Below are 24,546 nucleotides of genomic sequence, written 5' to 3' on the forward strand. Positions count from 1 at the left end.
GGCCACAATAACAAATCAGTACATCCTGACTTGTGAGCCAGACTTTGCTCAATTTGATAAAAACCAATAGTGGAATGTCTAAGTGTGTATACCTTTATACCACAATCATGTTCCTGAAAAGACATCTGTAAATGAGAAATTTTAAAAAAGAACCAGAATGTAAGTTTTGTGAGAATTTGTCAACGGCTGTATCCTTAGTGCCAGGACAGTACTTGGCTCATAGTAGGCTCTTAATAAAATATGTGATGACTAAGTGGGGAGAATCTAGTATAGTACTTTGCAACGAGAAAGTGCTCAACAAATTCTTTAAAAATTGGTTTTAAAGGAATTTATGAATCCATTCTAGAAGAAGAGTCACCTTCTGATTTCTCATTTGCATAAATCCAGATTTTCATATCATTTGCTTAAAATAAAGATGAAATGAAAAAACATTCTCACTTAATAGGAATTCTCATTCCCGTGCACTTAATAGGAATATCATTAAAACTTTTACAGAAGAAAAGACAAAATAAATTAGGGGCATCTCAACTCTTGTAGAATCCTAAGATTATTGTAGAAAACTCAGTTATAATCTTGGGACCCACAGCTTTTCATATTCACAGTGGGAAATCTAACATTTTCAGGCAACAGCTCACAAAGTCATACTTGTAGTCTCTTCTCAGGCCTTCAGAAGAGTTTTAGTCCAGTTATGGAATACTATAGTGTATTTAGGTTATAGAATCTTGAGAAAACTGCACTATTTAACTGTCTTAATCATGTTTTGTCCCTGGAGGTAAATGAAAAAGTTACCATTAGTAAAAAACAGTTTTAATAACCCACCAACTTTTCTCATAGATTTAGCCAAAACAGAGGACAGTATTTATTATTCCCACTACATGAAATAATAAATCATGGAAGACCCAAGTTATGACCTGAACACAAAACAGCCCATGTTTCCGGGTACCCTTAACATTCTCCTCATTGGTTTTCACCAACGAGTCGTGGGAACACAAGGATCCAGGAAGCTAGTGTTTTCTTTTAGTGAATTTTAATTTCTTTTCACTTAGATGCTATGTCAGGGGCTACCTACAAGATCTTTCTACACTAGCACCTATGAGAACAAGGATGACCAAAAGCCAAGCTGAATACCCAATGGATGATCCATTTGGATGCGAGTGGTAGCTGCCCTCCTGCCCAGTGCAAGCTTAGCTCCTCCCTATGGCCAGCTTCTCAGGGGGACAGTTATCATGCAGAGAGAGTCTTTAAAAAGCTGATTAGTTACACTTTCAATATCTCGAAATCTGCTTTCTGAAACCACCTGTGGAAGTATCTGGTTACATTTTGCAAAGTGAGGGTTATACATTATTTTATAATTATTATTATTTTAATTTACGGCTTTCTTAGAAATCTCTCCTCCACCCCTCAGGCCCCCAGAGGTTCCCCTCTTCCCAGGTAAATTCTAGTGATGCCAGTGTCCCTCCTTCCCATGCTAAGAACTACCTGCTGTTTGAAGGGGTTTGGGGGTCAGGACTGTTTTTAACTAGGCAAATAAGCAAGACTTCATGAAGGTCAACGATATCCACCAGACCTTGTTTTTTGCTGGGTCCCCAGAAGATAGGATATTGCCTGGCACATAGTAGGCACTAAATAAAACGGAGTGAAGGAAATCTTACATCCTCTGCTAGCCCTCCTGTTTGTTACTGAAAGTGAAACACACCCTGCCTCCAAACTAGTGAAGTTTTCGATAAGCTACCAAAGAAGCCATCATATAAAGCTATCGATTGTATGCCAGGCACACTTACAACAACATCACACATACATTCATGCGACCAAAACTCAGTGGATGGACCACCAGAACCAGGACCCTTGGATTCTTTAGGTGGACGCAGCCTGCTTTTTGTTGATTATGAATGCCGCCTCCAAGTCCATCAGTGACCTTGGATGTACCTTTTCCCCCGCTTTGGGCTCTGTTGCCTCATTTATAAAACGGGGATCATAGAGCTAACAGTCCTTTTTCCTCTGAGAGTTTTTTTGTGAAGTAAACTCAAGTCATTCACAAGGCCACAGTCCTACCTCAATAAATAATTCATGGATGCTTCTGCTAGTCAGAATAAGTAAAACTGCAATGCAGTGATTATCATTTAAAATGGAAATTGCTGCTCGCAATATTCATACCTACGATTTAAAATAAGTTTGGCTGTGTGGGATATAATGAATTCTGTCAAGTTTTGAGAGGGGAAGTGTTTTTTCCCCCCTCTTTTTTTTTTTTTTCAGGACTATAATGCCATTACATTTAAACCCATTGAATACTTGGTTGCAAGTGTCATTTTGAATGATCCTCATGTTCATGTTTACTTTCCTGGAATGCAGCCCTAGCCTGTCACACTTCAGTAGAGGAGGGGGTCTGGTATCTGCCACTTTCCTTGCCAGACACTTTAATGGAAAACTCCAGAGCTGTAGCATCTGCACATCTGCCATGGGCCTTTCATTTTGCTGGTAATACCTCAGTGCACTCTTCATTCCAAACCAGTGATGGGAAGGAAGTCTCCATCCACGTGGCTTTATGTAATTCTGTTACTGTGTCAACTCGCCAATCCATTGTTATCTTTGCACTTTCTTACACTTATGTAAAATGTTGGCAACCACATAATAACTTCTTATTTTCAGTTGATGTCGGTATACAGGAAGCGCTAAAAATGATTTTGGCTGCCCTTTTTGTTTTGGAAAAGGTCATGCTTATCCTGTGTCATTCACATTTGTAAGACTAATATATACACATGCTTACGGACTAATATATACACATCTCTTAAGGAGAGAGATGATAAATGATAGAATGGAAAGAGGCTGTAAGAGGCAGACAGTTGAGCAGGGTCATTAGTCACCTATGAATAAGGCAACCTAAGATTCCCATGCCAGCTGTAACAATGTGGATCTAAGCAAATCATTTTATCTGATGTTTTAGAAAATATGAATAAAGGGATATCAATTTCTGTTTCTAACCTCATCATTATTAGAGATTGCCAGTGAGGATGATAGGCGGCTCTAAAGTTTTGAGCTCTGTATACTAATAAAATCAACACACAATTGGTGAGATAAGATGTATTCAAAGTCACCCAGACAGAGAATGGTTTCTAAACCTGATCCAGGCCTTCATATAGCAGATCAGGTGTACTAATTAAACCTAAGGAAGGATGAACCAGCCATAGGAAGGAAGTCAGTGAAGAAACAGATGCAAGTCTGCTGGGATGGTGGTCCCTGCCTACAGAGAGGGACACTGAGGCTTGGGGAGGTAGATATTCCTTGGTTACCAAATGGCAGTCTGGGTGAAAACACCAAAATTATGCACTCTGCCTTGCTCTGCTTTCCAGCTCACTTAGCAACCTTCAAATAATTATTTGGATTTTCCTGCTACATCAATGTCTAGAATGAAGGTGCCGTGAACAGAAAATATTGTTTGCTGGCTTGCTTCGTTCATTCATTCATTCATTCATCCATCCATTCAATAAATATTTACTGAATGTCCACTATGTGCCAGGCACTGTTCTATGTCCTGAGGACACATCAGTGAATGAGATGTGTCCCACGTCCCTGCTAAGAAGGCACATATCTTGGTTGGAGGAAACTATTAAAACACATAAATAAACTATATACTGTGTCAGATGGTGACAAGTGTTAAGGTAAAAAATGAAGCAAATGAAGCGTGAGGGAGTGCTCTTGGGACTGTTAATTTAAAGATGGAGCCAGGAAGGTCTCACTGATAATTTGAATGAATAAGTGAAGGAGGTGAAGGAGGTAGGCATGGGAATATCTAAGGGAACAACATCCCAAGCAGGGAGGAGTCAGTGCAAAGGCCTGGAAGTAGGGATGCGCTTGATATATCCTAGGAAAGCCAGGGTGGCTGGAGCAGAGTGAGCCAGGGAGTGAGAGTAGAAGATGGATAGAGGGCCCTGAGAGGCCAGATTGTGACTTGAATCTTCTTGTGGCAGGGAAAGGATAATCCTCCCCAGGGATATAGATAATGATTTAGGAATTTGGTGTCTCGTTGAGGCCACTCAAAGTGGGTGGTTGTAAAATGAAATAAAACAAAAAAGGGTGGTTATGAGGATTAAGTGAAACAATGTATCCACTGGCAAAGCAGTGGGTCAGTAAAATAGATTCCCTTCTCCTCTCCCCTTCTCAATTGCTCCTTTGCACTGGATGACTCAGAATTGCTGTCCACATTGAATCACAATGAAATCTTAATTAACCCTCAATTTTGGCACCATAGGCTTCCAGCAAGGCTCTTGAACAAAGGAGCCCAGGTTGTTTCAGCAATGGCCAACACAATCAGCAATCCATTTGGGTTGCATCATATGCTCTAGCCCCTCCTAACCTCCCGCAGAGCTGTGGAGGTAACGTGAAATTATCAATGTAAAGCACTCAACATAGTACTTGGGCCATTATTCATTGAATGTTAATTTTTTATTATTTTCATACCCCTGTAGTTTTTGGGAAAATGTTATGGAAATGTATATGTGTATTAATTATGCTATGAAAAAGTAAAAAAGAAAACAAAACTATTCAAGCAACAGCGGCTTGTTTTACTGATACCAATGGTGAATTAAGAGGGTCTTTCTAGGGTCTCAATTTTGGGCAGAAATTGAATGCAAACTGAGTACTGTGATGCTTGGTTTTATGGGTCTGCCCAATAGTTGACTGGCCTACCCAACTATTCAGTAGGTGTGGTCCCCATCTGAGTTACCAATCAGTTGCTTTAAGGAGATAATCCTGAATGTGGGTGGGCCTCATCCAGCCAGTTGAATGACCTTAAGAGCTAAACTGAAGTTTCCTTAAGGAAGAAAGACAGTTGAGCTGCCTCAAGGTAGCAGCATCAACTCCTGCCTGAGAGTTTCCAGAGAGCTTGCCCTACAAATTCTGCACTTGCATCACCCATAAAGCCATTTTCTTGAAATAAATCTATGTAAGTGTATATGTATATGTATGTGTATATGTGTATGAATATGTATGTGTATCTATGCCTCCGTGTGTGTGTGTACGTGTGTGTACTCCTACCGGTTGTGTTTCTGTTTCCCTGGAGAATGCTGACTGATACAGGTGCACATGAAGGCTTATTTATTCTTCTTTTCCTTTTGTCAGTAATTCTTCATGATGCCTCATTTGCATGATGCAATTTTACTGAAATGAAACTCAAGCAGCTCCAAACTTCAGAGTCAGTTTCTTTCAGCCTTGCAACAATTTCTTTTTTGCCTTGGCCAGGCCACCTAACCCTGGGGTAGGGATCATCCCTACACTGACAGTGGCTGGAATAGCCTACCTATGAGGGTCCAAGGGCACATCACCTGGGTTCTAGGTGAACAGTAGAAAGAACATAAATGCCAAGTGGATAATTTGTCTCTGGAAATACAGATATATCAAGGGGTCACAGGGTAGAGACTGGTTGGTTTGCTATTCTCTGGGTATGAATTCAGAGCATAATTCGGATATAAAAACTTTGTTGTCTAAGTGAAAATATATCTGTGCAGTGATGGTAGCACTGCAATTTCTAGAATGAATGCACAGGAGGACAAATTACCATGAGAAGAGATATTACTGACAGAGTAAGTCTACTTTCATTTTTTGCAAGTCTGTCCATAATCATATGGAAATAAACCCCTGGTGAAAAGTGAGACAAAAACTATGACATCATCTGAATTTGGTGTCACTGCTCTAAGCTAAAAATTTGGGTGAGTTTCCACTTTCCTTTCTGGTCTCCAAGTTATTTTTTCCACTTTTACCCTCTTTCTTCCTTATAAAGCATTCCTCACAGCATTGTCAGGATTTGAGCAAAAACATTTTTCATCTCATTTCTGATTTACCATTTTGTGTGATTATGATTCATAATAAGACATAGATTTGGTGTTTCACAGAGCTAAGAACCTCAGAATTTCCTAAGTGAAGAAAGGCATCCTTTGTTATGTTAATGAGGTGGGCTCTGGACCCCTCTGGCCAGGAGGACCAACCTGTGATTTGAGGGCTGGACCAACCTGTGATTTGAGGGCTGGAAGTTTAATTTCCCCTCCTCTATGCACCTTTGGGAGGGAAAGGGGCTAGGGACGGAGTTCAATCACCAGCGGTCAATGATTTAATCAATCATGCCTATATAATGAAGCCTCCATAAAAACCCAAAACGACAGGATTCAGAGAGCTTTCTAGTTTGTGAATATGGAGATTTGGGGAGAGTGGTGCACTATGAGAGGGCATGAAAGCTAGGTGACCTTGCCCACATACCTTGCCCCGTGTATCTCTTAACCTTTTATAATAAACCATTGATCTAGTAAGTAAAACATTTCTCCAAGTTCTGTGGGCCGCTCTAGTAAATTAATTGAACCCAAAGAGGAGGTCATGGGAACCTCCAATCTGTAGTGAGTGGGTCAGACACATAAGTAACAATCTTGGGAGCTTGAAAATTGGGTCCAGGAACCCAAAAAGACATTTTCTTACTGTATACCTTTCATAATCAAGCAGACTTTTGTGTACTCATCTGTCAAATTTTTATAAGTTCTTAAAATTTGGTTATCAGCTAGGTGACGCAATGGCAGGGGAAAATTGTGTTTCCAGATGAGAAATCAACCTGGAACATAAACCAGCATAACCTGCTACGAAACAGCTTCCCTTAGAGAGACCAAGAAGGCAAGGCGATGGGTAGCTTATGAGATACCAGAACCTCCATGAGGTAGTTAATGGCCAACAGGGAGTGCTTTTAAGGTGTTGGAAACCTACACTGTCCATAAAGGCTCAAGACTGAGCAAGGCATGCTATCGGTCCATAGAGAGCAGAGCTGTGGGAAAAGAAAACTGAAGACTCAAGAACCCTCTACCTTCCACATGTGCATTTTGTAATTCTTGGAATGCTCTACTTTTGCAGAATTGCTTTTTAAATTCTCGCCTGTTTTGCTTATTTCTGCAATTTTCAGTTGGCTTCTTTTCATTCTTATTTAATTTTCTTCTAATGTAGCAATTCCTCCAATTTGCCTTCCTCTCCTTCCCACTGTGAATTTCCTATACTTCTCTTGCCCCCTCTCCCCTTTCCATTTTACCTCTTCTTCACCTTATTCTTTGAATTTATTTTTCCTGTGCTTAATTCTTCTTCCTTTCCTACTGATCTGTTGTGGTTTTAATCATTGCTTGGGCACTTTAAAATCACCCAGTGACTGACATTTTCTCCCTGAAAGGAAGAGGATTTGCGACTGTGGAAAACTAACTACAAAGACCCAACACATTCAATTTTCAGTGCAGTTCTTTCCTTTCTTCCGTGGCGCTTTTGCTTGGGATTAGAGATGGACCGCTTAGTGCACCTCACAATGGCACAGCCCTTCAGGCCTGACTTCTCAGCCCTGCCAGTCACATGGCAAGGTGGAACTGAGCCACTATGTTTATACTGATTGGGAGAATTGTAAAATTGACCTTCACTAGGAAAGACTTACTCAAATCTTTCTGGAGAACAAAGTAATGTTATTTTATGATCTTGTGATCAGACTCATTCTTCTCAGACCATTCATTCCCTTTGCCCCTAGCCCCACTCCATTTTCTTATAGCATGAAACAAGAGCACACACAAATGGGCTGGGAGAAGGGTGAGGGATTTTTGTCCAGTTACCTTGGCCAACCGGACCAGAAGTAAGATCTTTGCAAAGGGAAGAATAGTGAAATTAGTAAAATAGATCAGTCCTCAGGACTGAAAGATTTTATCATCTGGCATTTCGGAAATATTAGATTGCCATGAATACACCAAGTTCATTGGACTCTGAGAGATTTCACCTTAGTTCCTTGTAACACTTACGTATAGACTGTATAGCTTTTTATTTTTTTGACAAATTTGGTCATGAATTCACTTTACCTTTCTGGGTCTCTTGAAGAGCAAGAGCGGATACCTCAATGGCTAAGTGCTTGAAGTTAGTCTCTACCAGGCAGCAGGATCTGGAAGGTTATCATTATCAAAGGATATTTGTGGTCAAAGCCATACCACATTCTGAAGAGCCAAGCACTCTCTGTTTTGGTTGTGTTTTTCTCCAAGCTATTTGCTTCCTGGAGAAAGACAATAGAAAAAGGTATCAGATAAATAATCAATACATATTTATATATTAATATCAATATACATTAATATAGAATATATTAATATATTTTCACTATAAAAATACATGTCAAGCCAAATTAAATGTAACCACTTAAAAAAAAAACTTTCTAGGTTGTAGGCATTTTTATCTAAATGGCGAAGCAGCTGCCAAGCAAATTAGTTCATAGATCTTGCCATGTGGATGAGACTCTTGTGGCATAATTCAACATTTACTTTTCTTCATAATCCCTATTTTATTAAACAGCTAAGAAATGCCATTTTTTTTGACATCAATAAAAGTGATATTTCTGTCAGATTGCTGTTGCATGATTTTTGCTGTTTACTTCTGTCAGATTTGGATGGTATTTATTTATGACTTACCAAAAGGTCAAGTCTAAAGGGGTGATAACAGTCTAATAATTGTTAAGCTAGTTTTCATTCCTTTTCTTTGTGATTACTACCAAAGGCTATGGTTAATATTTGATAGCTTTCTATTTCTATTTTAAGAGTTTTGAAATAGATATTCCTTATAAAAGCCTGTAATATTCGAATGTGCTTGTCCATTTATTATTTTTTTTTCAAAAGGGCCAAAGTAGGAGGGGAATTAAGAAGAGAAAGCACTCAGCCTTGCTGACACCGCTGCCCCAGAGCCACCTGTGTCACTAACCCCAGAGCCACCTGTGTCGCTAACCATGGTCAAGCTCACTGTGTTCTTTGACGACCATGGACAACAAGCCTTTGAGCCTTGTCTCCTTCGAGCTGTTTGCAGACAAAGTTCCAAAGACAGCAGAGAACTTTTGTGCTCTGAGCACTGGGGAGAAAGGATTTGTTTATAAAGGTTCCTGCTTTCACAGGATTATTGCAGGACTTATGTGCCATGGTGGTGACTTCACACGCCATAATGGCACTGGTGGCAAGTCCATCTATGGGGACAAAGTTGTTGATGAGGATTTTGTCTTGAAGCACTCAGGTCCTGGCATCTTGCCTAAGGCAAATTCTGGACCTAACACAAATGGGTTCCAGTTTTTCATCTGTGCTGCCAACACTGAGTGGTTGGATGGTTGGCATGTGGTCTTTGGCAAAGTGAGAGAGGGCATGAATATTGTGGAAGCCATGGATTGGTTTGGGTCCAGGAATGGTTAAGACCCCACAAGAAGATCACCATTCCTGACTGTGGATGAATCTAATACATTTGACTTGTGTTTTATCTCAACTATGAGACCATTCCTTCTGTAGTTCTGGAGGGTATCCGTTCACCCCCACCTGCTTGAAATAGCCTATAATCTTTGTGCTCTCACTGCAGGTCTATATTTTCCTTATTCCCTTCCAAGAGCTGGATTGCACAATTAAGTTTATGACTATGAAATAAAAACTAAACAACAACAAAAAAAGAAGAAAAAGTATTTGATGTATATTTACGAGAGAGTAGAGGATGAATGTGAGAAAAAGGAAAGAAGGTGAAAAATTTTTGTGAACCGTACAGACAGATGACAATGAAGATTGATTGCACTGTGGTAGGAAGGAGATCAGTGGCATTTTTACTTCTTTTGTGAATCCCATTTTGCATATCAAGAAAAGAGACTCCAAGGCTTCAATTGATTGTAACTTTCTCCATCATTAAAAGCATTTATAGATCTGTGCACATGGACTTCATTGCTTTATTTGGGCCCACGGTTTCCACCCCCAAATTGTAACACTTGTTCAGAGCCCGTTAACAATGTGAACACTCTCAAGAAACTATGACATGGAAGACAATGGCAATTCCCTGACTATTCCTGAGATAGCCCTTAGATGAACCCAAGTGGATTTGCTTTCATTTTATTTACTTTTTCCCCATTCCCAGACAGTTCCCTTGATGGTTAGCATTAAAGAGCTCTGTTCTGCTCTCTAAAACATGTGTACTAGCAGATGCTGGAATTCCAGCCCCCAGAAATAAAATGGGAATACAAGAAAGCCAAATGGGGTCCATTTCTAGTCTGTATCCTTTGTTTAAAATGGTTGAAGCAGAGACTCACAATAAAATTAAAATCCAAACTGGAAACTCTTCTCTTTGGTTGTTTAAGATCTCTGATTTCAAATCTTGTATGTTTTCCTGAATAGTGTTCCCTAGAATACCACTGTCCTATACGGTGTTGATGGAAATTTTGTGCTCATTGTTTGGAAAATGCGGGTTTGATAGTGTCAGAAGGGTTTTCTTCTTTCTTTCTTTCTTTCTTTCTTTCTTTCTTTCTTTCTTTCTTTCTTTTCTTTCTTCTCTCTCTCTTTCTTTTCTTCTTCTTCTTCTTCTTCTTCTCTCTTCTTCTTTTTAAAGATTTTATTTATTTATTCATGACAGACAGAGAAAGGCAGAGACACAGGCAGAGGGAGAAACAGGCTCCCTCTGTGCAGCCTAATGCGGGACTCAACCCCAGTACCCCGGGATCATGCCCTGAGCCAAAGGCAGATGCTCAATCACTGAGCCACCCAGAAAGGTTTCTTAACACAGGACTTCTCAGAGACTCTTGTTTATAAATCAGCATTGTAAAATCTTTAAGAGGGAAATATTTCTCAAACTTACTTGGCCATGGAACCCATTCCTCATTCCCAAGCCCCCTGGTGCATGGGACATCTGTGATCTTTTCATGGACATTAAGTTTTAAAAATCTTTTTTCTGATAGACCTGAGTGTTATGCCTTATTATCTAGAGTTAGAATTGATTCATCATATTCCTCCTAAAAGAAAACCAGAGTGTCAGTTCAATTTCTGTCCTTCCCTGAATCTTTCTCTAGCCATTTCTACCCCAACAAAGGTTTCAGATTTGCAAAATCACTGCTGCACATAGTGTTTCCTTTATTATTTTATAACATCTGTAAGTTGTTTCTGAGTCACCATCTCTCCAACAGGCACAGCTTGTTGGGGCTCAGGTGGCAGAGGAAAACTGCTTACCCTGAAACAAGCTAGTTAGAAAAACTCTGACCCAGTGGGGAGTTGCCTCTCTCTTTCTCTCTTTTTCCTTTTCTTTTTCTAAGAACAATAAAGGACTTACAAAATCTTATCCATCAGCAGGCACAGGTGATTTTTGATAATATCTACTGGTGACAAGATAGATAGTCATTGAAGAAAACTGAGAGAACTTAGTGTAAGTAACTTCATGTTTTTGGTTTGGTTGGTTGTTTTTAAGTAAATGTGGGCTGTTTGATGGTGAGCTTGCCTGGCAGTCAGCTCAGAGGTCAAGCACCCTCTCTGCCCCACTCAATGACGTTGATGATAGTGATAGTCTCCAGCTATCGAATGGTCCTTAATTCCTTGGCAGCACACTAGTCACAGTCATTAACTTTTTCAGTCCTTACTTCTCAGTTTTCAAAACACTCTAGAAACGTGGCCATGTATACCTAGTTTACAAGTGAGGAGCTGGAGAGACCCACAGAAGGGAAGAGAGGAGCCCAAAGTCCCAGGGTTAGCAAGCAACAGAGCTAGACTTTGAATGTAAGACTGCTGGACTCCAAAGATGATGTTTTTTTCTGCAAGTTATCTCGTTTAGTCTTTAAACTCTGGAAAGCACAGACACTGCAAGATAAGTTACTGGGCTGCAGTTTCCTCGCTTGCAAAACGAATTGAGGAAATCGCGACTGGCTGGACTCCAAGGTTCTAATCTTATGGAAAACATTATATTTTTATTAATGACAACAACAGCAATAACAGCTGACACTTTGTGAACACTCACCACATATCAGACGCTATTCTAAGGGCTTTTCATGTATTAACTCTTTTAATTATTATAACAATTTGATGAAGTATGTTCGTTCTATTATTATTCCTATCTGACAGATGAGGAAACTGAGGCACAGAGAGTCTTCTTCTAAGCATGTTTGTGATCCCTCAGCAGCCAAGATTCCTCTCATCTAGATGGGGCCCCAAGGTATAAGTGGGGAGCAAACTAAGGTAAGGGAATATCTGAACAGGGAGATGGGGTCAGGATTCTGGGGTGATCATATAGGTTGAGACAGAGCAGTTACCTACACCCCAAAACATAATGAAAATGCATGGGTAACGTGTTGATGGCTGTGAAGAGTGTCCCTATAGAAACTTAACATCTGTGTTAGGAATTCCTCTAGACTCCTACTGGTTTCAAGCATTTTCCAAGGTCTTAGGAAACTTCTCTGCCCTTCTTTCCCCTTTCCAGATCTTTTTTATTTTATTTCCTGAGGGGAATATACCAGAACTCACAGGCACTCATGAAAGATCTTATACTCTATTTCTGGCAAAGCTTTCAGAGATATTTTTTTGACAGCTGATAAGAGCAACACATATTAGGTAGCATTCTAGAAAAATGTTAACAAATGTAATCTTTTTTTCAAACTTTCTTTTACTTGGGAGATTGGTGATGGTATTTGCTAGTTTATAAAGAAGTGGACTGGGTTTTAATTAGAATAAAACACAGACCATGTTTTCCCAAGTGAGGGAAATGCCACTGACGACCCAGCATTGACTTTTCTGCTGATCCTAGACAAAATTTTCAGTGGGTATCTTAAATATCTGTTGGCCCAGTTCTGGATCTGTTCATTTATTTCTCTGAAGTTATTGATGACTTAATAACTCGGTTATGAAAGGCCATCAATAAATGAGTAGAAATAAATGAGTTAGTCTACTGTGTGCTCTGCTTGTTCACTGGGGGTTGAAGATAAATGTGCCAAGGGAAGGCCAGGCTTTGCATTCACCCTGGAACAGGGAAGGTATCTGATGAGGCAGCACAGAGGGCAAGCTTCTGGGAGGGTCCAGATGGGCAAAGGACAGCAGGTAGCATTAATTTACCAAGATTATTCTGAAGCAGAGATCAACTCACACCCAAGGACAATGGATATGAGCGATCATTAGAAGCGAAATCTGGAACTTGATGGTATTTTCTTTGTCACTAACAGTATTTCTTTTCTTTTGAGTTCCTTTATCCCAGCGGGGATGTGGTGCGCATGTTTGGAACACACAGAGGATTCAGAAACTGAAAACCAAGATTTGAGTTCTGACTCTCTACCATTTACCATTTAATAACAATACACTTATCAACTCTGAGCCTCATGTTTCACACTGTAAATGGGAACTGGAGAGTCAAGCTCATTGAATCTTAACTTTTATTTGCCCTTGATACTTCTAAGAAGCAGAGTGTTTGATATATGTGCAATTTCTGGTTCCTTTATTAGCTTCTATTTCTGGGAAAAGGTAAAAGTGACTGGGACATTTGATATCTTTCTTTTTCCTCCTTAAACAAAGGAATAGGCCAGAGGTTGGGAAGTGACTGAGCACAGTAGGGAGTGAGTCCTTATCTTTTAAGTGACCCCCTCCCCCTCGCCCTTAGCACTACCCCAGAGAAGGAGCAACAGGAAAATTAGGAAGGTACTCTTAGTTTTATGCTTATTTGGACCCCTGGGAGAAAACAAAAGGCTCAGGCCAGAAATCTCTGCAAACTAGACACTGAAGCAAGAAGGGATTGTTTGTTGTACTAACCCTAATGAAAAAGGACTAAGCAAATGCAAATACACTCCTCTATCAATATTCAAATGTGGGGCCTTTGTTAAGTGAACTGGATGAACTCTACTCTGGGATAATCATGTGGGATTGTTCCTCATTTCAGGGGGATTCAATGGATTAAGAGAGAGAGATTTCTTTTCTATTTCTTCAGAGTTCATATTCAATATTAATGTCAGTAGAAGTTGCACAGAATGGTAATAAAGACAAATAATTATCATAACAAATTTGTAGAGCTCCTTATGGGTTCCAGAGCATTTTTTCAAGTGGTACGTGTGAATAGAATCCGATAATAGTACTTGTGCCCTGCCATTTGCCCACAGTTTGGAATGTATTTATATAATAACTTCAAGTTTATTGCTTTGATTTTCTCATTTCCAAGGAGGGGATCAGATTGTATGCCCAGAAAGAGAAAAATTTTTGGATTTTCAAGAAGGAGCATAATATAATTGAAGGTCAATAGGAAACCTTTTCAAATTTACATTTTAAAAGGTAAATCATTAATTTTTAGCCTCCGCATAGAAAGCACTTTATACAAATATTCTTACCTTCCACCTTCCCCGTGTCATGATAAATTCATAAATGTTCTCAAGAAGGTATAGTCAGAAAATACATGCTTAGGAAGGAAAAAAAATGAAGGAGATAACTAGTCAAGGACAGATAAAACTGTTGAGATGACATGTAGACATAGGCAAACTACAAGATGGGCTAAACTCATGGTTTAGTTAGAGAAAAGTCCTGTTCAAATTGTTTTTCTGGATAGGAGATCCAAGTTAATCCAAGGGAAAATAAATTATTTGGTTCAGGTAAATATAATATTGCAGTGGTTTAAAAAGGTGCATCTATAAATTTTTTGGCATATTTTCTTTTAAAAATGGGACCTAATTTCCCTTCCTGTTGAGTGTGGATTGTACTTAGTGATTCATTTTTAATCAATAGAATGAGGCAGAAGTGATGTTGTGTCATATCCAAGACAAGGTCATAAAAAAGGCATTATGGCTTCCTTCTCCCTGTCTGTCTTAGACCAATTGAGGGAAGTCAGTGGCCATATTGTGAGGACACTCAAGTAGCTATGGAGAGATACAGGTGGTGAGGAACTGCATCTTCCTGCCAATAGTCAGCAGTGAACTGATGGCCTTTTGCCAACATGGAAGTGGATTCCCCAACCCCATTCAAGCCTCCAGATGGCTGTAGTTCTAGCTGACATTCTGATTGCAACTTCCTGAGAAACCTTGAGTCAGAAACATTCAGCTAAGTTGCTTTCAAATCCCTGACCCATAGGAAATGTGAGATAATAAATGTTTCTTATTTTAAGCCACTAATTTTTGAGATAATTTGTCCTGCATCAATAGAAAGCTAATCCGACTATATACTGGAATCATAAGTCCCACATGTAAAAGGCATTGGAGTGGGAGTTGGGAAGATATACCAAAATGAAAAGGCACAATTTTTTGTAGCTTACAAAGTATATCCACAAAAGTATAGAAGGTATATTCCCCCCTTAAAAGTATATCAAAACTTATCCTAGATGCAGTATACCATGTTATGGATTTTAGATTGAATGCAAGACATAAGATGATGGACCGATTTAGAGGCAGAAGGAAGTTCACATCATCTCACTATACTTAATTCACAGTATTCTTAATTAATGCCTCATTTATGTCATAATTTAGATAGTGTGTTAACTCCTTTATATACAGGTACACACACATGCACACGCTTACACTCGTACCCATACATCCTAATAGAAATTGCACCTTGGAATAAGATCCTGACTCAAGATGTCCCCTAGTGACAGTGCCCAAACCACAACACTACAGCAAAGATAAGTCTCACATTGAGGCTTGTGATTTGAATATATAATATTATGCATTTGTCTGAAAACAAAACAAAACAATGTTTCTGCTTACCAAACTACTTCCAAAATGCATAATGGTTGACTATTACAGAATAACCAGTTTTCATAAATATAGATAGAATTCTATCTATATTTATGAATATATCTATAGATAGTATTAGGTAACAGGCAGTGAAGGGCTGTGATTCTCAAGAGAAGGAAAGCGAATGACGTGAGCTTCCACTTTCCTTAAACTTTCTGCCTGGAGGCCCTATTCCAATTGCAGTGTGAGACAGGAGAGTCCAAACAGCGAACAGTTCATGCAGAGGGCAGCCACCGCACCGAGTTGAGGAGCTAGAGACCGGAGTTTGGGTATTGCTGAAGTTATCTGGAATTTGTCATTGTTGTTGTCATCTTGGGAAAGTTTCTTTAATTCTTTGAATTTCAATTTCATAATTTTTAAAATGGGGGTTATAAGAGGTGACTTGATGGGTCAAGGTAAAGAAATGTGGTTATACAGATGACACCTAATACGTAAAAAGTGCTGCCATCTTCCTCCACTTTCTCTTTCTCATGATCATTCCTGGTTTCTAGAGCAGGCAATGGTAGAATGTATAGATAAGTATACAGAATTTAGTCCTAAGCAGTAGAAAATTAGTGGGAGGAAATATACTTTTGGATGTATGAAAGATAAGTAATTGTAACCAAAATAAAGTCAATATTACCAAAGGAAAACCCAAGATATTCGCTCTAAAAAATGCCTTTTATTTTTCTCAAAATATTATTAGTTACAGTGCAACATAAAAATCCGTCATCTGGGTCAGATCAATTTTATAGAGCTTAGTATTCTATTTCTGAAATAGTTGTGGAAGTGTAGTATGGAATTTATATTCTATGAGATCAACTCCAACAGCATAGGGGCCAGTTTGGAAAAATGTTGATAATTGTTAAATCTGGGGGAATATATGTGGGAATATTTACTTTGTTTTCTAGAAGTTTATTAGGATATTTGAAAATATTCACAGGGGAAAAATTATTTAATGATGAAATGACCTCACCATCTGCTAATTAATCTCTTTTCCTCCTGAATCTACTTATATTTCCAGCCTTTGCAACTCTAGATGACCATGAGTAATAAGTATCAATTGTGCAGAAGAACAAATCCTTTTATTCTTCCCCAAACAAGCTCTTTCAGGTTTCAGGGGTATTCCAGGTTATGGTTTTCTGGGAATTAGCCAACGAGTCTTTGTTCACCTTACTCACACTCTTCATATTTTTATAGACACTTCATTGTATTCCTTCTTAGTGCTAATCTTTCTGCAGGAGAAATAGTAATCCTTTTAATCTCCCCCTGCTAAGTTATTGAAGTTGCCCTTCTCTGGACCTTTCTCAGCTCCGCTCTGACTTTCTTGAGCCGCAGTGACCAGAACTGATCCACACAGGTTACACACAAGCATAAGTGACAACCAAAAACAGAATTTCAATGAAGGAACTATGGGAAGCAAAGAGAAAATTGGAAGTTAGCACTAAGAGAGCACATTGAAAAAAAAAAAGAGAGAGAGAGAGATCACATTGAGAAGCATGCATAGTGTTAAAAAATAAAAGTCATGTGAGAAGAAAAAATGAAAATTAACCTCATTGTAACATTTGACTAAAGAGAGATGGGAAGGAGTTCTTAAAAAGGGTTCGTCCCATTATTTCCAAGCTCCAAACCTGGAGGAGTTTTTACTTCCATTGCATGTAGAATAAAGTCAAACTCATCACCATGGCCAATGATCCGGCGACCCCTCTGTGTCTTTCCCAGTCATGTCTATCTGCTCCCACCTTGATCACCAAGCCGCAGCCACACTGGCCTTCCTGCTACCCATGGAGCACGCCATAACCCACTGAGACTCAATGGCCTTCATCCTTGCAGTATCTTCTCTCTGGACTGTTTTTTTTCCTCCAGATCTCACATGGCTCACTCCTGTACATCGTCAGACCTCTGATCAAATGCCGCTTCCTCAGAGAGGCCTGCCCTGATGAGGTTGTTCCCCATCCTCTCACCTGCTGTACTCATATCATTATCTGAACTTATGTAGTTGCATACCTTTTTCCTTATCAGCATCCCCCATTAGAGTACAAGCTCTAAGGGTGAGGGTGAAAACTCTGAACTGCTAACTGCTGCATCCTCTTCATGCCTAGACTAGTGCTTGACACGATGGGTTGTATGGATGAATGAATGCATGCATGAATGCATTCCATCTAAGAGTAAAAGTTCTAGAACCAGATGGTCTATTTTAACATTCCACCTCTTTCCACTATGTATCCTTGGGCAAGCTATTTAACTTATTATTCTATAGTTTTCTTATTTGTATTATGGGGATAATCATAGTACCCACTCATAGGGTTATCTTGGAAATTGAGTTAATATAGATAAGGTGAGAAGTGTTAACAATAGTCTGTACTCAACAAATATTAGGATGATCATGAGAAAAATGGCAAAAAAGGAAAAAGAGAAGCAATAGTGGAAGCCTTCTTGGGCAGCAGGAATATCTATTAAAAGATTAAGGCAAGTGTGGTGCTCCAGTGATTCTTAACTTCTCTGCATCACTCTGCTTTCAAGGACACAGAATCAATTACAAGGAAAACTTCCTATGGTTGAGGGGGAGGGGGAGTCTCAGAGGTTTTTTTGTGTTGTTTGTTTTGTTTTGAATTTATGAGACATAAGATTATCTCCCAACTGTATTATCTCCCATTTCTCAAAGAAGCACACTTGCATAGAATATATATTTAAACTTTAATAATTGCGTGTGGAACCTGCTTTCTGAAGCTTCTGGATCTGGTACAAGACTATAATACCACTCACACTCTAAAGTTGTTACAAGCAAAGAGGAAAATCGTGACGTTGTGAGTTAGTCACAGCTAGAAGTTCGTATTTCTCAAAGGTTGTTTCACTCTCTACAACAGAGTAAGAGGAGGTTCCTTAAAAAATATCATATTTATTATTGATTTTGAGGGTGTATGATCAGTAATTGGCATAACTGTAAAGTTTTTAGCTTTTTGGTAAAAACAGTCTTCTTTTTTTTTAGAAGTTGACCAGTGTGAAAATCATGTTATTTGTTAAAGCAAGCCCAATTTAATAAATGCAAACCGAGTGGAAACATGCGATCCTCCTAAGAGTTAGAGTTTATGCTCTTCAGTCCAACAGAGCAACAGATGTTGATAATAAGCAAAGAGCTGTCAGGCAAAATGAGGGCAAAAAGGTTCTTGACACATGGTTTGGAAAGTACGGGAAAAAAAACCTGTCCAGATTAGGTGGCAGCTGCATGGACACTGTGTTTTTTTTTTTTTTTTTTTTCTCATTTCTAGCTCGATCTCACTGTTTCCTATACTTGACACTGAAAATAAGAATTATTTCAAGGTCTGGGGGCAACCACTTTCTGAAATATAGCCACCTTGGAGTGAAACATTATTGTGAATAAGAGCACTGCCTGGACACCTCTTAAAGACAACATTATTTTTAAGCAGCAACAGTTCAGTAGGAATGGTATGACTTATAAGATTAGTTAGCTAACATTTGTGTAGCTCTTTATGTGTCCTGTACGGGAAGCCCCAAGTGAGAAATTTCTTGTAAAACAGTGGACTGTGGAGTTTTGTACCACTTGAGAGTATGATTTTTCCCTCTAATGATAATAATTTAAGATATTGTTCATTCATTTTTCTTCCTTTCCCCTTTGGCTACCAAAGCTTACTTGTGGTTTGACTAAGCAAGCACATAGGACCTTATGATCTACTCATTCATGATTCTTTATACTCCTCTGGTTTTGACTTTTTGCTCCAACTAATATTATTTATTGAATTTGAAAATCTCTCAAAATATTATACTATTATTTTAGTATATGTGTTCACTGCCCTAAAGAGGTGGGTTTGACTAAATTAATTAAGTTACATAGTTTTCATAAATATACTTTCACTTGATTGTCATACCAACCTGAGGAAGTATACATTATTATTGTCCACATTTTACAGATAGGGAAACTGAGACCCAAAGACATAAAAAAATCTGTCCAAGATCCAAATACAGTGTAGTTTTCACTGTACCTGGTTGTACTGTCTCATTTCTCTAACAGAAAAATACACCAAGGAGTTATTAATAAATTAACTAACAATCCTGTAAATGAGCTAAAGTGAAATGTTTAAATTGTAAAAGGAAGGAGTTAAGCTGGTAGGTAATCTCCCCCCAAAATTATTTTTTTTAAAGATTTTATTTATTTACTCACAAGAGACACACAGAGAGAGGCAGAGACACAGGCAGAAGGAGAAGCAGGCTCCTCACAGAGAGCCTGATGCAGAACTCGATCCCAGGACCCCAGGATCATGACCTGAGCCGAAAGCAGATGCTCAACCACCGAGCCACCCAGGCGCCCAGACTTCACAATAATTATATGTGATTTCAAAATATAGGCAGCTAGAGAAAGACAGAGAATTTTCTTTGATGAATTTTCTTATTCTATCTCTTTTCTTTTAAAGAAAAAGAAGAGAAAGATAGAATTTAGATAAAAGTTTTGCTTGAAGGTAGGAGAATGGATTAGTTGGCCTATATGAGATGAAAATGCTTTTTCAAAAATCAGCCACCACCAGACCTTACAAACTACTCATTACAGCCCACTCGTATAGGGAGATGGGCTTTGATCTCCTTCCTAAGGTCACACAGAGCTGGCCCCAATCCCAATGTGCTGGCACCCCTGCTGTGCTCACTCCTGCAGTTAGGTGTGTTTCCTGGGATACGAGTCTGTGAAAACAAGCATCGGCCTGGCCTTGAAACACATGCTACAAAAAAAATTTCAAAGTACAATAAGCCAGGATCATCACCAACTTAATTTTCCAGCCCTTTTTTTTAGAGCACAGGATCATTCCTTCTTTATGTCTATGTAAACCAGGAAGGTAGCAGCATTTTGTTCAGCAGCACTAACCAGCTGTGCCTTGCTGATGGCATGATAGACAAAAAAAAAAAAAAAAAAAATCACAAAATGAGAGACGGATCCTCTTCAAATTCAGGTATGATCATAACATGAGTCATTAAGCAACATCACTTATTTATGACATTATTCTATCGTGTCTATGGGATTACGACTTCAACAAAAGGCGCAACATTTCCACACAATTGTTTAAGTACTGAGTTAAAAATGGCTGATGCAAAATTGCCAGTGGCAGATTCTACTGGGATGTCAGGTTCAGGTTCAGAGTTAGGACAATACACTTCCTGCACTCGAGGGAACAGCACATTGTTCTGAGCAGATTTCCCTAAGGATTTTCAGGTCGCTGCAGATAATGGTTGCTCAGCTCAGTGAGGAATGGATCACCTAGACAGTTTTGCTGTGCTTTTGCAAATTTTCAATGTTTCAATAGTCTATACACCTACACGCGATTAATGAGGAGCCATTTGGGAGAAAGAGGTCCATTTGTTGTGTGCCCAACATGCATTGGACATGCATTGACTACATTTCCCTGGGATTACCTAGTTAGCAAGTCTCTAGGCAGGGATTTGAACTCCACACTACCTCATTCCCAGATCCATGCTCTTGCTTCTACACTGTAGTTTCCAGCTTCCTGTTGCCTCAGAGAGGGCGCAGGGCATGCTAGTTCTAAGCATTCTAAAGGTGATGCAAAGGTTATTGATGTCCTGAATTCCCAGGTATTTTATAGTCCTTGAATGTGTTTTATCAGTGGATGCAACCCCTTCCAGGTTGAGCCCCTTGGCCACATGCTGGACAAGCATGGACCATTCCACGGGACAGAGCATTTCGTATCTCTATACTCTTATGAATTGACTTCTTTGACTTGCCTGGTGTGAGGTGGGCGCCTCCTTCAGCTCTTCTTCTAGCTCCACACCAACTCTGTTAAAGAAATCAGAAAGCTGGTTAAGGGCCTTGCTGTAGATACACGAAACCGTTTTGGGTGGCCGGACACCTGAACCAAATATGGTACAAATCAGAGGAAAAGTTTGACAGAAAACCATCCTACCTCTCCCTGAATCCAAAGAACCTCAAATGGATTTATGTCAGAATGAGAACTTGTACAGCTGGGCCTCAGCACTGCCAGTGAGATTGAGCACCACCAGCTGTTCCTCACTGCTGTCTCCTGATTAGAGCAGGAGCCTGAGAACCTGGGATAGGAGCCCTCAAAAAAACAGACCTCCATGGAAAATAGAGATCATGCTAACCTCGTAGAACTCGCTGACCAGACTGCTCTGGGAATGTGGGGGCTCGAGATGGAGTAGGCTCCTGGAGGCAAAAGAAACCCCACTTTTTTGTCCAGATGCTCACTGAGGCTGCCCAGTCGAGACGATCCAGGTTTGCAGGGCCTCAGGCTTAAACAATTTGGGGGGGGGGGCTCTCTTTAAGAGAATTAATACAAAAATACATCTATAAAATTAGGTTTGGAAGTGACTCTTGAGAAAGGAAAAAATAAATTACAAAACGTTTCCTAATTAAAAAAATCTGGCAAATGCAGCAGACATCTCGAAATCCATAAAATAAATAATATTCAGATTCATTAACTGCCTGGCATACTTCTAAAATAACTTTTTCCTCTGTAAGTTTTGCCTGTATACTTTGATGCTTCCTTTATGTGGCAATGATTTTGTACAAGAGAGAATAGGAAGATAAGGTAACCTTTTCTCTAGCATGATCGATCAAAATTATTGATGATTGGGAGGCACTAAAGCATGCCTCCTTACCAGACATGCTCGCTGTGTGCAGTGCTGCTCGAGGTTAATGCCCTGCAAACACAAGATTGCTGATAAACTTCATGTCACGCGAGTCCCATGAACAAAGCGCAGTGTGCTTAGCAGTGTGCATACTGCATCACTGAATATATTCCTGACTTCTGCCTCTGATAGGGCACCAATGAGAATGGAATCCTCCACTCGGAATCTTGCATTTCAAGCCTTGTTTTTCTAACACTACCCACAGACGTCTGAAGCCTGGTGCCATAGGACACATCCACCTTTGATTCAGCCTTGTGGCACTATTTTTGTGAGTCCTCCCTGCACTGGATGGCCAGCCACGACTTGCCCATGCACAGAAGTGACTGCGGACCACACACACTTATCCTACTAAATATAAACTAAATGCATTCCCAGCTCAGCTTCCCTGTAGTCAGATCCCCCAAATGCCCACTCCAGGGCCACTTGACCAGGGGAGAGGTACAACTGAGGGGAAACAGTAGTGGAAAGAAACTGTCATCAAACCCAACTGTGGTTAAAATATATTCCTTCTGCAGATCTTGCAAAAACATAGGACCATGGGATCATGATGCTGGGTCTCTTCCCACGGCCTCGAAAGGGCCAGAGCAATTGAGGGGCCTGAAGCTTGAATTTCCTCTGCTCCAGAGAGTGGGCCTCTGACTGTTGTGGGGGTAGGCTGGGGGGACTGGAGGGGGCGGGGCGGGGAGGCACAGCTCAGAACCTCAGACACCTGGCTCAAGCTCTCCAGAGCCTTTCCTGTGAACACCGCAGTTCCTAGAGCTTTAGGGTCTTCCCTTTAACTCCCCCGTAAAGACTCCTTTGGTCCCCTTGCAGTCCTGTTCTCCAGGTGGGGGAGGGGAAAGCAGGGTCAGAAGCCACCAGTTGGCAGACAGCTGGCCTGTGAAAGGAAAGTGGTGCAGAGACAGCTTGTTTAAAATACCTCCGATACTTCAAAAATCAGTATCTTCTGGGCATGAATAGCCTCTTCTTTCTAACCCAGGGGGTGAAATGGGTAGCTATTTATTGTATGTGGAACTGAGAAGAGCCTCTGGTGGGGACTCACTTTTGATTTTCTCTGAGTAGAAAGAGCCATTTGATCTATTTGAAGTCAGAGAGAGAGAAGGAAGGTGGGAGGGAAAGGGGTCAGGGGGGAGAGAGAAGGAGGGGTGAGGAGAGAGACAAAGGGAGAGGGGAGAGTCACCCTGTGGCCTCATGGATAAGGCATTGGCCTCCTAAAGTGAGAAGGGAGGAAGGAGGCAGTGCAAGGAGAGGGCAGGGGAGGGGGGAGAGAGAAGTCCAGGAGGAGCCCAGCAGGCCAAGGGGCTAAGGGTGGAAGGCTAGAGGAGGAGGGAGAGGGAGGACATGAGGGAGGGGTAGGGGAGAGAGAGAGTGGAGGGCGGGTTCAGGCCCAGCCTCCCAAGGCAGGTCCAGGCCGTGACTGTGAACAGTGAGGCACGAGTGTGGGGACACCCTGGCCCTCTCTCTCATGAGGCTGGGTCATGTTCAAGGCTCTGCAGGGCCTGAGCTCCATGGCTGATGCTGGGAGCCTCCAGGAGCCTTTATTTCTCCATAAGCCCAGATCCCCCGTCTCCCCGTGCCCCTCCCCAGAGGGCTCCCTGGCACCTGTTGAGCTGTGAATGGAACCCCGGGGCCTTCCTGCTGCTGCATCTGTTTAGGGCCTCTTTCAGGTTCCCTGTCTAGAGAACCGGAAAGAACAGAAAATCGAATTTCACAAGAAACCCCATATTGAAGGTTTGAGGCAGTACTGAGGTTTTCCGCGAAAATTTGAGCTTTCCTTTCCAGCAGCAATCAAAGCAGACATTTCTAGTTTCAATTATTCCAGCAGCCAGATGGAGCTGAGGAATGATGGTTGTGGATTAAGTTCTTCAGTTTTATGGGGGACTCAGTGAAGAGGCCCGCAGAGGCCTGAGAAATGCTGTTCTACTGGGAGCAAGAACAACGCCTCCTCCCTGCTTCCGTTTCATGGAAGGTCAGGGTCTGCTCCTGGGACCGGGCCCGTAGCCCTTCTTGGCTTGGAGCAGACTAAGCATCTCGAGTGGCTTGAGGAAAGAGAAACTCCATAGAAGTTACTTCCCTCCTGGGGCAGCTGGGGTGAGCAGAACACATGCGGTTCCTGCCCTCACAGAGCATGCAGTTTGGCAGATTGAATTAGAAAAACCTAAAACATTTACTGTCACAAGAACAATGCCTTCTTTTACTTGTGATTTTTAGCTCCTTTTGATAAAAATCTTGCTAAATTATATTACCTGGCTCCTTGCCTCCTTAAACAGGGAGTGATGGGGATACTCAGATCTTTACTGGAGGTCTCAGCATCACCACTGGCCCCATAAAGTCTAACACTCGCTGTGTTATAATGATTTCCAAGTGCTATATGAACCCCTTTATGCCCA

General features: G+C 40.6%; 2 protein-coding genes across 2 annotated transcripts in view; one reads left to right on the top strand and one right to left on the bottom strand.

Annotated features, from left to right (window-relative positions):
* SLC9A9 (solute carrier family 9 member A9) overlaps positions 1-24,546 on the bottom strand; it is a 534,354-nt gene that overhangs the window by 94,157 nt on the left and 415,651 nt on the right. The window contains exons 13-14 of the mRNA XM_055321514.1: positions 21,233-21,284; positions 7,957-8,041 (exon numbers count right to left, since the gene is read on the bottom strand). Coding sequence (XP_055177489.1) covers positions 7,957-8,041; positions 21,233-21,284 — 137 coding nt within the window. The remainder of the gene's footprint in view (positions 1-7,956; positions 8,042-21,232; positions 21,285-24,546) is intronic.
* LOC129507204 (peptidyl-prolyl cis-trans isomerase A-like) lies at positions 8,793-9,212 on the top strand. The gene has a single exon (XM_055321515.1). The coding sequence runs from the start codon at positions 8,793-8,795 to the stop codon at positions 9,210-9,212; it is 420 nt and encodes a 139-aa protein (XP_055177490.1).

The sequence above is a fragment of the Nyctereutes procyonoides genome, unplaced genomic scaffold (assembly GCF_905146905.1).
Source record: "Nyctereutes procyonoides isolate TBG_1078 unplaced genomic scaffold, NYPRO_anot_genome, whole genome shotgun sequence".
Classification (NCBI taxonomy): Eukaryota; Metazoa; Chordata; class Mammalia; order Carnivora; family Canidae; genus Nyctereutes; species Nyctereutes procyonoides.